The sequence below is a fragment of the Engystomops pustulosus genome, chromosome 6 (genome assembly GCF_040894005.1).
Source record: "Engystomops pustulosus chromosome 6, aEngPut4.maternal, whole genome shotgun sequence".
Lineage (NCBI taxonomy): Eukaryota > Metazoa > Chordata > Amphibia > Anura > Leptodactylidae > Engystomops > Engystomops pustulosus.
In genome coordinates this window covers 138,464,067-138,482,617 of record NC_092416.1, presented here as the reverse complement: position 1 = coordinate 138,482,617, position 18,551 = coordinate 138,464,067, and the positions used below count along the sequence as shown (strand labels likewise).

The 18,551-nt window shown below is 43.0% G+C and overlaps 1 protein-coding gene across 1 annotated transcript; it reads right to left on the bottom strand.

Annotated features, from left to right (window-relative positions):
- Positions 1 to 1,520: 1,520 nt before the first annotated feature.
- HROB (homologous recombination factor with OB-fold) lies at positions 1,521 to 11,240 on the bottom strand. The gene is made up of 10 exons (XM_072111312.1): positions 11,097 to 11,240; positions 9,362 to 9,412; positions 6,693 to 7,532; positions 4,938 to 5,021; positions 4,715 to 4,852; positions 4,499 to 4,607; positions 3,810 to 3,895; positions 3,467 to 3,568; positions 3,014 to 3,290; positions 1,521 to 2,858 (listed from the first exon to the last, which is right to left on the bottom strand). Exons 1-10 carry the CDS (start codon positions 11,097 to 11,099, stop codon positions 2,818 to 2,820), a joined length of 1,731 nt encoding a protein of 576 aa, XP_071967413.1. The 5' UTR covers positions 11,100 to 11,240; the 3' UTR covers positions 1,521 to 2,817.
- Between the last annotated feature and the right edge of the window lie 7,311 nt (positions 11,241 to 18,551).

The window sequence follows — 18,551 nt, the reverse complement described above, 5'->3', positions numbered from 1 at the left end:
CATACTTGCTTATATTTTGGTTTGCACTAGCTGTACCTTAGTTACATAGAACCCAGTTACTAATATTAGTGACAAAAGCATTTGCACATAATTGTCTGTCCACAGGCACCAACATTGCGCATATTTCCTGCAGCTGCTCTTGGTCTCCCTTTAGACACAGGCCGTGTTCACATATTGCTTTTTGAAACGCAGATGCGATCGGGCCGCAGCCTGCCCCGATGGGTGCGGTTTGGTCTGTGTTTGCAAACGCAGCCAAAACGTCCCGTGTGACAGCGCCCTAAAAAACTGATGCGTTTTTAACCAGACTGAAAACGCATGCTTTAAAACGATCCAAAAATGGGACGTGTGGCATCACCCATAGAAGTGGTTTCATCAGTATCTTTATAAATGCCAGATAGATCTAGTCGCAAATATAATGTAGCAGGTAGTTCATCTCTAAAAATAATGCTACTTTATATAACGATGATTAGTCACATCACAGTATCCACCGGCGCCTGTATAAAGTCCCTGCTGTACATGAAAGCTGCTCATGTGACCTGTCTAGACAACAGGAGCTAAAAGCGGAACGCCATACCTAAATCTAGATGTAACATCTCGCAGGAATACAATCCCCATTTATACTTGTATAGAGTAGTGGATGTGTAACTTTGTTAGCAACATGCAAATAAATTTGCCCCATCTAGGAAAAGAAAACCACACCTCTTATGCTACTTTGTAATGCAGCCCTATTACGCTCAATCATTACTTTAAGATGTAGGACTAATGCCAAACCATAAGGAACATATTCCCAAATGTAGACAGCAATGTGAATGCATGACTTCAGTAGAGTGTAGGCAACTGGTTTAGCAGATTGAGAAGTTTTTGACTAGGGTCAGGGCAAAGAGTTTGCCAATTAAGGCCGTCTTGTAGGAGTGAGGAGACTAGCCATTCATGATGCACTAGGGGATTCTGGGAAATATGCAAAACTTATGGAAAAACATATGCATATATTTCCCAGAATCCCCTAGTCGAGCATCAATGGCTACAAGTCACCACACGCATGCACGGGGTCTTAATTGGCAAAGTCTCCGTAAAGAGGGCTCTTACTTCCTGACCCCAAATGCTTTTGCAACAGGAGAAGCTCCTTCCCGCTGTTCTTCTAAATGCAATTCTGATGTAGGTTGTGAACAGTTTCAGGATCCATAGCTGATTTTTCCATGAAAAATTTGTGGATTCTAGAACATGCGCTGCAGATTCATTCTGCCTGAGAATGGATACTTGCTGCAGATTGTATAAGTGTCTGATGTGGATCTGCAAACAAGCGGCGTTTACATAGCGTTTTGATTGCATTGCTGTTAACATTTGTGTTTGTATAAACCTAATGTTAACTTGATGTAAACGCAAGGTGTTCTGAATACATTGTAAGGTTACACCTCCGACTGACTATTGTGTGTGTTGATGAAGCATGCGGAGTAGTTGTAAGGTACAGCCATCATCCACAAAACAAGGCGGCTCTGGAGTACTTATAACTCATAGTCCAGTTCAAAAGTAACAATTCATTTTATTAAGAGCTCAGGATACAAAGCATATAGAATATGGATTCACTTTTGCCTGCACCCAAATTGCTTTCATTTGAATGCTGACCACTTATTTTCTAAAGCTTGTAAAGCAAAATCCCAATCTCTTTAGCCCCCAGAATGGTGGATGAAAATGTACTGTATTAGTAGTGGTAAATAACGTGTGACCTTATGTGAGCGGTCAGGGCATGTTGTCCAAAGGGTAAAAAACCTTGAGCTGAAGAAGTGCATTTGCAATAACTCTCTGTTATGTAGTCATTAGGCCAGCCCAAGAGGGACATCTGCACACAAGCATTGCCCGACCTGGATGGACAGCACTTTAGCTTTTTCTAACCTATAAACGGTCATTATATTGGTGCACAAAATGCTCACATGAAACTATACATGTGCATTGAAAATGTCCATTGAAATTTAAGTGTTCATTTGTTATGTGTTTGAGCAACGGATAATATTTCCAGGAGCGCAGATGTAGTAAAAATGCTCCTATGCCTGGTTACAGATCTCCTCCTGCATAAGGGAAATCTACCATCAAAATCAAGCATGGATAAACCAGGGACACTGAAGCACAGTCATGGTGCCTTGATCTATAAGTATATTATCTTTGTTATCCATGGCCTCCTTACTTCTAAAAATCAACTGTTAAAATCATGCCAATGAGCCCGACGGGCATGGGAGAGTGTTACCAGGGCCACTCCATGCTGCAGATTCACAGGCTGTTACGTTTAGCATGAGCACTTGCCTCTCCCACTGTGTACTGAAACTTCCTCTGCTGCCAGTGATATTACATCAGGTAGAGGTAGGGGGAAGTGCTGAGGGAGCAGAGGGAGGGAGAGATAGTGTAAGTCTATAAAGCTGCTGCACAGGTGGGCTTTGGTAGCACCCCCCAGAGTCCTTCAGGCTTATTAGCATAATTGTAAAAGTTGATTTTAGAAGGTAGGAGGCCATAGATAACAAATATAAGATTACCACAATCATGCTGTCTGGATCTATGATTAAGTGTCCCTGGTATATCCATCCCTGATTTTGATAGTAGATTTCCATTAAGCAGGAGAAAACTCAAACAATGGAGAAGTGAACTTTCTCCAAAGCTGCTCCTCCTGGAACATTTAACTGCTGCTTATTTTATGAATACATACAAGGAGCCATCACTAAAAAAGCAGATGAGAAGCAAATCTCATGTAAGTTAGCATTCATTATCCAAGGTCTGACACTTCAATACTAGGGACTCCTTATCCAAAGACTGGTTCAGAAGTCGGAAGTGTTAATCTTCTGGGAGGTCACAGAGCAGCGAATCAAGGTCATCTGCAAAAATAACATATACATTAATAGAATCATGTAAAGATGAAGATATCAAAACAGCAGAATATGGAAAGACTATCAACATTACCTCCATAGACTCAATCTATTGGACATCCCCATTTAAAAAGTGGCAAAAGCAGAGTGATATTTTCACTCACCCTGGTCCCAATCTGGCTGTGGCATCTCTGGCTGCTCTGCGGTGAATGATAGCCTGGTAGCTGGTGGTTGGACATTTCTTGACTGGGGTGTGTTGGGGGATGTATAAGGACTTGCTGAGGATCTGTGGGACACTGGTGGCTCAGAGGTTCCAGTGTGTGATGTGACGGACAAAGGCACAGGAGATGTTAGTATATTACTTGGATGATTTCTCCTAGATAAGGGTGGTGACTGTGTCTGGTTGCTGTTCAAATCTACATCATCATGTGGCCCGGGAACCTGGATAAAAATAAGGAGCAGAAATGTTTACTTGATATTCAAATTCTACCTTTTCCTTAGAACTCGGCACAGCGCTGCTCCACAGTAATTCCTCCTAGAAATATACATATAAAATACCCTTTCCAGGAAAGGATCATCTTTTTCAAGCACCAATGCATCTCACGCTCCCTCCTTACCCTGGCTTTCACACCTTCCGCTAGAGGGGGGTAGATTTTTACCAGGTTACTCGGTGTTACATTAAGATAATGATTACGATGAGAAGGCGAGAACACGCCGACCTGTGGAAGCAAAAAAGAAAAGCATAAAAATGTGCGCTAGTAGAGGTTATTCACTGCAAGACTACAAGACACAGCTCTTATAGCCATGACCCGTACCCATTACTGGATGCAAACAATTAAGGTTCCCATATAATGTTATAAAGGAAAAATTGATAAATAACAAAAGAGAACAAGCAGTGTTGGGTCCCATCTATCCAAACCCCCCTCTTTAAAGCCAGTATATAAAGGTGACTACAAGTACCTGCTGCAATAAGAGGACACTACCAATCTTCAGTTCACTCTCTCGCTCCTCTAGTAGCAGATGATGGACAGTGCCCTGGATCTCTCCTACAGAAGAGCAAAAACAATATTATTCTTTAATGTGAACAGGCTGTAAAAGAAGAAGTGCAGACATAGAGTAAGGATTCATTCACATGGACATATGGGGGGCGTATGTACGTCTGCAAGCTTGGGGAAGTACATACGTCCCCCATAGACAGAAATAGGTACACGGGGCGATACGGTGCCGCTCCGTACACTGAGAAAAGATCCAACCTTGCGCCCGCCCAGCACGCTGTAGAGGAGAAGGGGTGACCCGTTCCCTCTCCATAGAGATGCACGGCGTGCACACAGTCGTGTGAATGTAGCCCAAGTCCTCTGTAAAGGAACCCATGTGCTGGTCAGATCCTCCTGACCAAACACAGTGCAGTGAACGGGAGTCATTCCATGACAGTGACATGTGATGCAAGGAGTCACTCTGGGCGTGCCACTCAGTCAGCCGGCAGGCATCCTTGCATTGTAATTCCATATGAAGCAAGGATTCCAAATTCACTCCTCTGTGTGTCTTGGGGATCTGACCAGCAAATGGGTCCATTTCCACAGGCAAAATATATTCACGGGCAGCCGGGCTAAGAGAGTGTAGAAGAATTAGGAGAGGGTCACTTTTAATACCTGTTGGGTCTCTGAACACTGCACTGGCATCGCCATTGGCTGGAGTTAGCATCTTAAGGGCTACCGCCATTCTTGGGACTTTGTTCCTTGGGAGTTGCTTGAGAGCTGCCTGTAAATATTGTCAGGAGATCAGTGGCTCAGAACTGGTATTACAGAGCCAAGTTATATAATTATATATTTCAGCAGAATTAAGACGACAAGTTACTGTATGGTCACCTTGCGCAGGACCATGACCACGCTGTAGGTGTGGAGGAAGCAGGTGGGATCACTTTCATCCAATGATAGCTCAGTCTTCATAGCGGCCCAGGGACCTCTGATAAACTGCTCTTCTGGCTGCCGAGAGGATTCGCCTTCCTGCAGATCAGAAACCATGAACTGATCATCAACAGCCAAACTGAGAGAATACATTAGTGTCAGCGGTGGTAGAAGAAAGACCTACCTTACTATGTAGTTTAGCACATGCCCCATGGCTTGGGGTATGAGGAGTGGAAACCAGGATTTCATCCAGCCCTTTGCTACTGCCCTAGGGACAGAGAGAAATCTAAATTTTATTCAAGGACAACAGTACTGGAGTAAGCCATTTGGCATAGAAGGTTTATCAGGTTACAGTCCATGCACTTTCCCTTCAGCCAGCAGATGGCAGGCCAGCACGCTGGCACTGGTGTCCATTACTTCACACTCATTGCCCGTTTGCATAGTGACTTGTCATGTTGCCTGAACGCGGCAATATATAACGGCAAGTCCTTGAATTGATGGTGATGTCTGGACCACTGCCCAGTCATAAGTCTACCACTCTCGACAGAAGAACAAGACAATTTATGGAGACTACTGAATTCCCATTAAAGGCGGAGGACTACATACACGTGTACAGAGTCAGCATCTAAACATTACATTCATATCATATGGCAGATTTCCATATCATGTGAAATATATCAACAAACTAAACACAAAACTGAAGTACTATTAAAGAAACTGCAAACACAAAGTTTGTCTGAAGGACCCCTTAAAGGTAACCAGACACGCTTTTTGAGCCGCCCCCATGTCCTCAGACAATAAAAAAAATGAGTCCTCAGGGCAAGTCCCCCACGCCTGCTCCCGAAAACAATCATCTGTCACTTTGCAAAATAAAAATTCTCCCGGTCACTCCTTCCCCCTCATGCAGATGCAGTGGAGACAATTTTAATACAAGTTATCGTTGTTACCACAAATGCCAGTAGTGTTATAAAAAACCGATATGCTAATTTCTGTCTGTGGGGACATGGGGAAAATTCAAAGACTGATGACAGATTCTCTTTAAAAATATAATCAGTTCTAACATACCAATTAAATGGGTTTTCCACTTTACCTTATGTTTGTGTAATGTGTGTGTAAGTGTGGGGGGCAGGATATGAGGTAATTTACCAATATACATCTATTAGAAGTTCTGCTCTGCTTTTTTGATATGTAAAGTGAAGCCTCCTGTCCTTCACCTCATCAGCCAGAGATTCATATCCAAAAAACAGCTGCAGATGGAGGGTCATGTGATTTCTAACTGGTGATTGTTCATGGACAGAGAGATCACATGACCCTCCATCTGCGGCCATTTTATGGACAGGAATCTCTGGCTGATGAGGTAAAGGACAGGAGGCTTCACTTTACATATCAAGAAAGCAGAGCAGAACTATTAGGTCGCGGTCACACGTACCCAAAAGCACATGCGTTTTCAGAGAAACGCACGCGAACGGCTTATCTATCGCATGCGTTTCCCTGAAACGCATGTGCATTCGGGCCGAGGACCGCCCCTTTGCGCTAGCGTCGCATTATGAACGGACATCTAGCGGTACGTGTGACCGTGGCCTTAATATTGGTAAATAACCCAATATCCTACCCCCCACATTTACACACACAATACAAAAACATGAGGTAAAGCGGCCAACCCCGTTACAGCTGACTGCAGATGAACACATTCAGCTGGTGGAAAATGACTTGTAGGTTGGTCTGGTCCCACACACTGAACAAATTTCAGAGAAACGGCACTGTAACAGTTCTGATAGTACCGATGCTGCAGTACAGCCAGCAGTCGGGGAGTCTTTTCATCATATTTCTTTATGATGCAAGGAATCTCATCCTGAGCAATGTGTTCAGTCCTTGAGTTTAGACCTGCAGGACTTCAGCTGGTCTAAAAAAAAAAAAAAATTCCCAGTGAACAGATTACCTGCTGAGGAAGGAGTCCAGCTGGCCCTGGAAATCTCCTCTGTTTAGGTGGAGGTGTCTCCCAAGGCAAATTCTTAGGTGTCTTATTAGCTGCAGTCATAAGCTGAATAAGATGATTAGTTACCACAGGCGTCTGTAAAGAGTTAGATGGAGGTGGACAAGGAGAGGACAGTGGAGTCCTTGGTACAGGGTGAGAGTTGCCTGGTCCAGTTTGCCATACATTCCTCAAGCCCGATGCAGTGGGTGACATATTGGTGACAGAATTGAGTCTAGGGTTAGTGAAGGTTGCACCTCTCACAGGGGTGACAGGTTGGGGCTCCAGACTGGTCCTTAAACATGGCCTTTTAGCAGTGGGAACTGGAGACTGAAAAGGTCCATTTCCTCCACCACTTACACAAGAATTGTGGTTTATGGGATGTTTGGAATTGAAATGTAGATGCTGTGACTGTGCAGTGATATCACTCAGACAATGTCTTGGTCCCAAATCCTGATTACTTCTAGATGGTCGCAACTGGAATGGAGAACTAGTGGGGTTTTTCTCAATCTGTTGCAGAGTCTGCTTAGCTCTCCTAAATTGTGGATGAGGTGCTGAGGCTTGATGTTGATTGTTTGACGACTCCGCTTCGAGTTCACTGCATAAAGACAATAGTTCATCATCATCCACGTCCTGCACTGAGGAGGGTGCACTTAGTGTCTCAGCTGTAACCACTTGCTGCGCTGGTGAACCCTTTGCTAGCCCAGAGTCTTCAGCATTGGTTTTAGGGATGGGCCGGAGGTTGACAGATGTGGGTTCACGGTTGACATTACTAGGGTCTGTATCCTCCAGCACAGACAGGAAATCCTGCACAAGAAAATGGAAGATACATCATTGTAACAAAAAAAAAAAAACACAAGATAAGTCATATACACTTTATTAGGTACACCTGTCCAACTGTTCGTTAATACTTAATTTCTAATCAGCCAATCACATGGCGGTAACTCAGTGCATTTAGGCATGTAGACATGGTCAAGACAATCTCCTGCAGTTCAAACCGAGCATCAGTATGGGGAAGAAAGGTGATTTGAGTGCCTTTGAACGTGGCATGGTTGTTGGTGCCAGAAGGGCTGGTCTGAGTATTTCAGAAACTGCTGATCTACTGGGATTTTCACGCACAACCATCTCTTTGGGCCCCTTGGTACCAATTGAGCATCGTTGCAACGCCACAGCCTACCTGAGTATTGTTGCTGACCATGTCCATCCCTTTATCACCACAATGTACCCAACATCTGAAGGCTACTTTCAGCAGGATAATGCGCCATGTCATAAAGCTGGAATCATCTCAGACTGGTTTCTTGAACATGACAATGAGCTCACTGTACTCAAATGGCCTCCACAGTCACCAGATCTCAATCCAATAGAGCATCTTTGGGATGTGGTGGAACGGGAGATTCGCATCATGGATGTGCAGCCGACAAATCTGCGGCAACTGTGTGATGCCATCATGTCAATATGGACCAAAATCTCTGAGGAATGCTTCCAGCACCTTGTTGAATCTATGCCACGAAGAATTGAGGCAGTTCTGAAGGCAAAAGGGGGTCCAACCCGTTACTAGCATGGTGTACCTAATAAAGTGGCCGGTGAGTGTAGGTCCTTTAGTAAAGAGTCAAGCATCTGGGACCCCCACATAATGGATGTGTAGAGGCACCCCAGCCCTTGTTTGCTCATTGGGATCAGTTAAAAGAGCTACATCCATGCTCATTCATGGGACCAACTAAAAAAAATTATTCTAAAACCAAAATCTAAACTCCAACTTCCATGTATTGAAGTCTTCTCCAGAAACCACAATAATGCCATATAAAATGGCCAAAAACAATGTAATTCCTCGTGTACAAACACTGGATTTCTGATTCATACAAGGTTTATTGAAAACTTAGGGACACTTGAAAGGCAACTTGCCATTTCCCTTGGGGTGTTGCTACAGGTTGCATTTTTGGACCATTTTAAAGCATGTGTTTTCAGTCCGTTTAAAACGCATATGTTTTTGAATGTTTTAACAATGTGTTTGGCAGCTTTGAACTTGTTTATCTGCTTTTCTAGTGTAGGCAGCTGTGAAACAGATTAAAACCAGCCAAACACATTGTGAACATACAAAAATGCTTGCGCTTTTAAACGGGCTGAAAAACTGATGTTTTAGAACAGTGCAAAAACACAACATGTGGCAAAACCTTTGGACGACTAAACCAAATCGGCACTGGTCGGAGCAGTAACCAGAGAGCTCTGTAGAGTATCCATACCCCACACTGCAGGTGCAGCGCTCATAGAAGGGAATTAAAGCTGCATTTGCAGTTCTGCCTGATAAACCACAGAGGAGTTGGTCATTGGTAGTAAAAGTGCTTAGAAAATCCTTTAAAGGGGTTGTCTGGGGGTTGAATACCAGGACTGCTTTGCTAGCACAAACCACTGCAAGTTGTGGAACTGTTTTTGGAAGAAAGCACACAAGTTATTCCTCCCCCAGGCAATCCATTTTAAATGTCTATTGTTTATATAGTGTGTAGGTGTAGTAAGGCAAGGCAGGAGTTAGTAAAATAGATTTGGGGGCATAAAGGCATAACATTTTAGATCTCTGGAATTCTGCAGCTGAAAACACACATTCACATAAAACCAGCATGGAGAAGAGAATCCACTCTTACCTCATCATCAAAATCTTCAGACCCAGAGAAGAGGTTCTGGAATCGTAAAGCCTGGAAAGACAAAATGTCTTAGTAAGCAGGTAATGTAATGTAAAACATGGCAGGAATTGTATAGATCAGTGGCCACAGATTTTGCCACTGTACGTAGGTTTCTTCAGCTCCTTCTGCTCTAGAACATGCTGCCTGCAAATATGACACTGTACACAGTCAGCTCAGCTCTCCCTGCTCTATGATATGCTGCCCGCAGATTGTACATAGTGTCCTATCTGTAGGCAGCATATTATAGAGCAGGGGGGAGCTGAGCTGACTACATCTGCCCAGCTCCTCCTGCTCTATTATATGCTGCCTACAAATCTGCTCACCTACTCTTTCTCTATGGCCTCATGCACACGAACGTATGCCCGCACAGCCGAGCGTGCAAACGTCCGCTGACCCCTCCCCTCTCCATAGCGATGCATTGCGCATGGTACGTAACACGGGGAAAGATAGTCCTATCTTTTCCCCGTGTACGGAGCCGCACATGTACGGTACTGTATTGCTCCGTATGGCCATTGCCGTCTATGGGGGACGTATGTACGGCCGCAACTACGTCCTTTGGACGTTCGTGTGCATGGGGCCTATTTTTCTTTGTGACAAATTCCCTTTAAAGGGGTTACTATAGTCTTTAATCATAGGATAGAATACTGGCATCCCCAGAATAAGACTAATGGGAAGCTAATAAAAGTACCTGAGTGCCTTGTGTGAATGGAGTGCTGCTGCACAGCGTCGACCAGCGCTAAAATTACAAGACACACTCAATACAGTGATTTTTGCAGTTCTATTAAATTGTGCAATTGGAAAAGCTTGAAAGCCAAATTAAATCCTGTAGGATAGCCTGACTGGTCAACGTACAATGCAAGTACTGTAATTAGTTAGTATATAGCTGAAGACTGCACTTCCAGGGGTGATGTGTAACAGCAATTCACAAAACTAAACAACATTTATGGAGATTTAATTTGCATTACAGGTCACACGTTTGACATAGATTCTGGTTTATGACCTTATGACTGAGATGAAAACAAAATCAGATCTCAAAAGGAAATCTTCCATCAAAATCCATCACGACTGTGGTAATCTTCTTATATTTGTTATCTATTCCTCCTTCCTTCTAAAATTTACTTTTAAAATGATGGCAGCAACTAGGAAAAGAAGCTTACTTCCTTCTGATAGCAGCCTGTTTTGTGGATAATATAGCAGCTCAGCTGCAGTGAAATACCACCAGCAACCCCTTAGCAGTTGTAGCACTGATTTTGAAACAAATCAGCTATGTTTTTTTTTTTTCCACTTTTTAAATGCCTGCTTAACTGGAGATGCACCTGGGTGTAATGAAGCCCAACTAGTCCCTCCATCTACAAGGAAATCAGTACCAGAATTTAGCTAAACGTATAAATGGCAAAAATGGAGTAGTTGCCCAAACCAACCAATCACGAAGCTGCTTGAATTCTCCAAAAGGCAGCTGTATTTAGAAAGGAACATTCTGATTGGTTACACTTGAGCACCTATAGCAGGATATATCCCTATGGCAAGGTTGATTAGTATTACAGTGGCTGCAAAGGAAACTGTTCTCAGGACATGCTAAATCTTGTAGTCCTCCCAAAAGTCATAAGAACACTTAAAGGCGACTCGTTTATACAGAAAAGAAGTAGATTACGATATGGCCTGTGCTACAGAGTATAACCACAGGAAAGACATTCACCATAAATCGTTAGTATAAGCCTCCGCTGCATCAGCCAAACAGACAGCCACGGATCCAGCGTTGTACGGCCGCCCGAGCCAACATTGCGATGCACACTTCCGGTATCTGGAACGCACATTTCCGGTGTGTGGAATGCAGAGCTATCGCCGTGAGATTCAAAACTTTGACGTTTATCTCCGCCCCCATTTCCTTAGATCCGTAGAACTGCGCCGTCCCACATATGATGGACAGTGGGACAGGGGGAACTTCACATCAGATGAACTTATTCCTAAATATAAATTTCTTTCTCCATTTATCAGGAACTCCTGCTCATCCATGAATGTAATGTAGTTTTGGTCTAATATATTATAACGAGAGAAGCAGAGGTTCTTATGGTGGTAAATGGAGTTAACTTTTAAATTCTTCATGAATACTTCACATTGTGACCACTAATTCTTTCGAATTCTGATATTAAATTTAGATATGTGAGCATATTATAGCAACATTAATGTTTATTTGTGTGACTGAGTGTGGTGTATCAGTGTGCTAGTACTTCTGTCCCCTCCTCATGAATGGCTGAAAACTTTAAAGGGGCTGTCCACTTTTAGCTAATTAGTTCTATTGTTTGTGTAAGGAAAAATTATCCAATTTTCTGTACTTTCTGTATCAATTCCACATGGTTTTCTAGATCTCTGCTTGCTTTTCTTTTATAGACACCTTCTACTTCCAGTGGATAGAAATCTGTCCATGGTCTTGTGATGGACATGCAGGTGCACAAGCCATAATTATCACAGAGAATAATCAGAGCTGTGTGATAAAGAGGGATCCGTTGTACCCCTGGAGGATGGCCTAAAGCAGTGAGAGAGGAAGTTGTGTACAGTGGGTACAGAAAGTATTCAGACCTCTTTAAATTTTTCACTCCTTGCATACCTCCCAACCGTCCTGGATCCAGCTGGACAGTCCTGGCTTTCAGGCTCTGTCCCGCCCAAAGGGAGCTATGGCCCAGGACATCAATTCTATTGAAGTCCCCTGGTCCACGATAGAATTAAATGCACATCTATGGTGATACAGAGAGCAGTGACATCATAACAGAGCGTCTGGCGCTGCTTTAATACAGCAGGAAGAGGCAGGACAATAAGAGGGGACACAATAAAAAGGGGAGCAGATAGGGGGTATAATAAGAAAGGGGAGCAGAGAAAGGGGGGCCAATGAAAAGGGAGGAAGAGTAGAGACAGAGAAAGGGACCACAGTAGGAGGGGAGGGGGAATGGGGCATTGTACAAGCTGAGCCCATGCCTAAAGAAAATAGCCTGCCCTCCCACAATATATAGCCAATCGACAGCCTGCACATGCCCCAGTACCCAGCCAACACCTGCGCCCAGGTGTAACCCTGTAACGGAAAATAGCGCCCAAAGTCGAAAATGGCACTTTTGTGCCATTTTGAAAAATATTTAAAAAATCAATAAAAAAGTGATCAAAAGGTAGCACAGTCCTAAAAACGATAGCAATGAAAATGTCATCAAAAGTCGCAAAAAATGACACCACCCACAGCTCCGTACACCAAAGTATGAAAAAGTAATTAGCACCAGAAGATGGCAAAATCAAAAAAAAATTTTGTACAGGAGGTTTTAATTTTTGTAAATGTATGAAAACATTATAAAACCTATACAAACATTGTTATCCCCATGATCGCACTGACCCAAAGAATAAAGTAGACATGTCATTTTCGATTCACAGTGAAAACCGTAAAATCCAAGCCCACAAGAAAACAGCGCAAATGCGTTTTTTCACCATTTTCACTGTATTTGGAATTTTTTTCCCAGTACACGACATGGAAAATTAAATACCATCACTATGAAGTGCAATTTGTTATGCAGAAAACAAGCCATCACAGAGCTCTTGACGTGAAAAAAATAAAAGTTATAGATTTTTGAAGGGCCAAGTCGTTAAGGGGTTAAAGTTTTATTATGGCTCTTACACCATCACATACAAAAATCTGCTAAAAATGCCCCAGTCATTAAAGCCTTACCAGGCCACATCACTAAGGGGTAAAACAAGAAAAACTGAAACATCAAATGGTCATAAGTATTTAGACCCTTTGCTCAGTATTGAGTAGAAGCAGCAAGTTTTTCACACCTGGATTTGGGGATCCTCTGCCTCTTCCTTGCAGATCCCTGTTCCCTCGGCTTGGATGGTGAACGTTTTTGTTGGTGGACACCATTTTCAAGTCTCTTCAGAGATGCTAGATTTAGGTCCAGGCTCTGGCTGGGGCAGTCAGGAATGGTCACAGAGTTGTTCTGAAGCCTCTGCTTTGTTATTTTAGCTGTGTGCTCAGGCCCAGCATTACGCCATGGCGAAGGTACCCTATTGAAGTTGGGGGCCCCTGGGCTTCTGCAGGGTCGGATTGGTATCTCTATCGCAGAGGCCTCTGTCCATACCCATAAGAGGCCCCTGCCATTGACTGTAATAGTACTTGATGCAGCTGTAACTGGCCCCTGCCCCTTGTACACAGTACTATCACTCCAGGCTGTAGACAGTGAGTGTCATGTGATCTCTAAATGTCCATCACCAATCGCCAGTTAGAGATCACATGACCCTTCATCTGCAGCCATTTTATGTACAGGAATCTCTGACTGATGAGGTAAAAGATAGGAGGCTTCACTGTACATATCAAGAAACCAGAGCAGAACTATTAATAGATGTATATTGGTAAATTATCTAATATCCTGTCCTACACTTACACGCAATACAAAACCATGAGGTAAAGTGGCCAACCCCTTTAAACTGTAAGGCATGGTAAATGATGGTGCAATTGTGGCACAGGTCATTAGGGAATTCTAAACTGCAGTATATTTCTTCCCCTCTAATAACTTCTGGAAACAATGATTTGTATGTATGATTGACATTCGCATCCCAAGAAGCAGATTGCTAAGCTTTTAACGTTAAAGGGTTATTCCACCCATGCAGATTTCTGATATATGTTTAAATAGCACTTAGATAATTATGCCCTGATTTTCCTAGGACGATTTGGTCCTTTTTCCATTGATGCAGGGCTAGAGTGTTTTTTCTTCCTAGAATTGGTAGTGCCGGCTCCATGGATTAGTAGGATTAGTGCTAGCATTAACCTGCCTGTATGGTTACAGTGTGTGAGGATAATCTCTTTGTGGGACGGTTATAATACGACTCATAAATAGATGTAAAGTACAACAGGTACAATGGCTGCACTTATACTATATCTTTGGGTTTTCCCTTCAGTAGTCTTTCTTCTTTTACCTGAAGTGTAATTTCTCACTTCACTCATACAAGGTCAGATATCTTTGTTAGAGGACCATAATCATAAAAATAGAATTTTAAGGTTTGTTTTATGTCTAGGCTCTAGTTTGGTTCGGCGTAAAAGTGGGAATTCTCGGTAATGGGATGTGAACTCAACCTAAGACCACGTGCAAGGGATATTATTGGGATATGATATGATTGAGAGGAGGAGGGGGTGAGCGCTGTCCTATCTTTTCCCCGGGTACGGAACAGTACGGTGCTGCATGTGTGCCACACCATACCGCTCCGTACCCCACAGTGCACCCATTGCGGGCCAGTGGGGAGGGGTATATATGACGCATATACGGCGGTCATATAAATGCCCCCAACAGCCGTGTGAATCTCTCTCTGTTCACTCAGACCAAGTGGTCTGGACTGCTGACAGACTTTGAAGGACCATGTGCTCCCACTGCACAGGGGTTTTATACTCCAATCACACTCCAGTTTACAATACAGCCACATAATTGGATAACATCTTACACTCATTTAACTATTGCCTTTCCTGGCAGAGGCTACAGCTGCTATTACATTATGACCAGGTTCTGGAACCTTTGTAGAGGGTTCGCGACTCCCCATAACAGCTCCTGACCTGGAGAGGGAGCGCAACTATCAGCCTGCCTCTGTATTGGCAGGGGTGTTTCATTATGAAGAGGAAGGTTTTATGATAGAAAGATATGGTATAATTTTTTTATACCGAAGAAAATTTTAGTAATTTGCACCTGAAATACCATGCACCACTTTTACTGAAGGTTTTAGGCCATTTTTAGGCAGTTTTCCAACTTGGTCGAAAAAGGGGGTATCCTCGATAACAAGGGTGCATAACTGGACAGAAAAAAGCCCATGTGCCAGACAATTCAATATTGCAGCAAACTAGACCAAGCAACGTACAACGGACCAGTCTTATACTGCACCAGATTAATCAGTAGCATCAGACACAAAGGGGGAATTCCCAAGATCGCGGTCCGGTTGGTGGCAATGGTCGCTTAGTCAACATGGGTGCAAATCTCGCCAGTTCTGACCTGTAGACTAGGTCTCAACTGGCAGAGTTTTTTGCTATAGTCTCCACTTTTCCAACGGGCATTCATGCCCCTGCCCATCTTCCGCCCACCCCGCTCCCCACCCAATATCCACCATGACACGCCCAAAGTGGCTTGCGGGACAGAGAAGCCGTAATGAATCTCCCACAATTATTAATCTGGCACAGTAGAGAACTGCTGCACACAATAATACATCTCCCCATTATGCTGATGTTCAGCATCCAAACCACTTGGATCCAGGTTTTTGCATAGCAGAGACTACTACTAGACTATCAGACCTTCCGAATTCTAGTCTTCTCCACAGGATGTATGGCATTTAATATTCTGACATAACAGGCGATCATCAGCCTAGCTAAGCCCCTCTTCAAATGCAGTACATGCCAGTGTAAGCGCCTATCCCTGTGCTGTGAGTCAGAATCTGCAGTGAGTCACCACCAAACATCCAAGCATCAAGACCTCTGCTCAGGACATGAGAAGAATGTGTAATGCGGACACTGGTATTGCTTGTCTTCCTACATAGGATGGGGGCTTCACATGTACAACCATTACACACATCTCACCATAGGTGATCACTTTTGCGAAGTTCACTGCATTTGGAATTGTTTTTCCTTATTCTCAATACATAGCATGGAAAAATAAATTCTCCCAGTAGGACGGAGAATATGTTACACAGAGAACAAGCCCTTCTAAAGCACTGTACATGGAAAAATAAAAAAAGTTATGAATTTTTAAAGAATGGGACTAAGAATGGAAATTCAAAAATGAAATTGAGGCACATTTATTAAGTACAGTGCAGACAGCACAATGTGCAATTTGCCTGTGTATAGTGCAGAGTTCTCCAGATTCAGGATTTCTGGAGCATGTTCTTCATGAATTTGGTGCCTTCTGCACTGCCCTGTGCACGTTTCTTTTTTTTTTTTGGTGCACCTTTAAAATAGAGTGTGCAACTCCTTTCTATCCGGCCTTGCATGATAAATCCGGTGCACAATCCGACTGAGCACCAGAGGGCCCACTTCACTGTAGAAATTTAAGAATAGTCGCCAAATGTGTGGATACATTAAATTGACTGGGTCCATGCATTTGAAAAGTCTTCAAACTCTATTTAAATTTATGTAGTCTAGGTGGAGTGTATAATTATTATATGTAAGATGTCAAACATTGAGGCCAGAGAGTTCTTAGGAGTGTGAGTGGGTTTGTTAGATAGTTGTACATAATGTCAATGCTTCTATTAGTCTAATGGCATAGTTGCAACATTGTATCTCTTGAAACTTCTCATACAATAGCTGTAGTTTAGACAGGTATTGTCTAACACTATTATCTGAATCACACACTTCTTTTTTTTACACTATATCCAGCTCTAGCGTCGCTAGTTTAGAAATTAGTTTATATATCGCTGTACTGCACACTTGTATATATCTGCATCCTATACTCTCTTTATCTCTACTATCTTAAAAACTACTATCTAAATCACACTACAGCCCCCCCGACATGGTTCGCCAAATCAGTGGCGTCCTCAGGAGTGCCGGGGCATGAAGAATAGTGCAGCCGCGCCACAAAACAGTCGCGTGACACAAATGTGGCGCGGGCACTTCTTAAATAACTCTGGGGCACATCCCTTAGTAAATGTGCCCCATTATGTCCAGCAATACTTGTGTGTCTGAGTGTGCAGTACTAAGCATGTTGGACTTTTAGGACTGCAATGATTTGTGCCCCAAAGACAAACTTCAGTTATTTGCCAATATCGAGAATATTCCAACATTCCAGATTACAAAACACCTTCTTAAAAAAAGTTCAAGAGCAAAAATATCCTAAAATACACCTCCACTTTTAACACACTATAAAGAATGTCCAACTCCCATGAGTATAAACAGCATTGTCTAGGGCACTTTCTAAGCTCATCAGACATACCTTTCATATTTCCTAGGGATATGTCATTTTACAGAAAGTTCTATTTTTATATTTATGCAAATGGGCTTCTTGGGGAACGAGGAATGAGGCTTTGACTGCTGGTACACCTATTTTATCATTTCATGCCTTGTGGGTATAAATTCTTGTGTAAACGTTGGAAGTATATTTACTTTTCTTGGCCTCCTTCCTTCTATAACCAATTTTTTTAAAATTCTGTTAATGAGCCAGAAGGGCTATGGGAGGGCGTTACAATTGCTTCTCCATACTGTAGCTTCATAGGCTATAATACTGTCTGATCCTCAATCAGCCCTTCCCCTTCCCTTTTGCCTGATGTAATCCTCACTGCAGGGGAGGAAATTTCAGCACACAGAGGGAGGGGGAAGTGCTCCTGCATCGTATAACAGCATGTGAAACTGCAGCCCTTCTGGCTCATTAGCATAATTGTAAAAGTTGATTTTAGAAGGAAGGAGGCCATGGACAACACATATAAAAAGATGAGTAAGTTTACCTGGTTTATCATGCTTTATTTTTATAGAGTTTAGCTTTTTGCCTGACCTGCATCCATTGCTGATATCTGCCTGCTACAGACCAGCCCTAATAGTGCTTTTACAAGAGGTCCCTGAATTAAGGACACCCGACTTACAGACGACCCCTGGTATCAGACGGAACCCTCTGCCCGCTGTGACCTCTGGTGAAGCTCTCTGGCTGCAATGATCAGCTGTAAGGTGTCTGTAATGAAGCTTTGGTGATAATTTTTGTTCCCATGACAGCACAAAATTTAGAAAATCCAATTGTCACTAGAACAAAAAAATAAATTACAATTATAGTTACAATTATAATTTATACCAGTTTTGACTTTACCTTAAGAAAAAACCTAAAGAACCTATCCTGTAGGTAACCCAGGGACTGCCTGTACATGGCAGCATGATATTACATCAGGGATGTGATAAGCTGTATCAATCTGGTTTTGACGAGATGCCACTATGTGCCAGCATCATAACCTAAAGCTTATATGGCAACTTGACCAGGCTTGTGGCACGGCTGGGACCAGGCTTGTGGCAAGTTATCCTTCTCTATGGTACTCTGCCACCTGCTGTGATCCGCAACCTCACTACGTTCCATGAATTATGTTGTAAGACAAATATGATTGCACGTTGGCAGTAACTCCATTAAACAAGATCTCCCCCTTGGAGGCACAATCCTTTCACTCTCCTCTATTC

Coding starts and splice junctions, on each gene's coding strand:
- HROB (XM_072111312.1), bottom strand. Junction 5,022..6,692: donor CTGGACTCCTTCCTCAGCAG/GTAATCTGTTCA, acceptor CTCTGTCCCTAG/GGCAGTAGCAAAGGGCTGGA. Junction 3,291..3,466: donor CGGAAGGTGTGAAAGCCAGG/GTAAGGAGGGAG, acceptor ATTTTTATCCAG/GTTCCCGGGCCACATGATGA.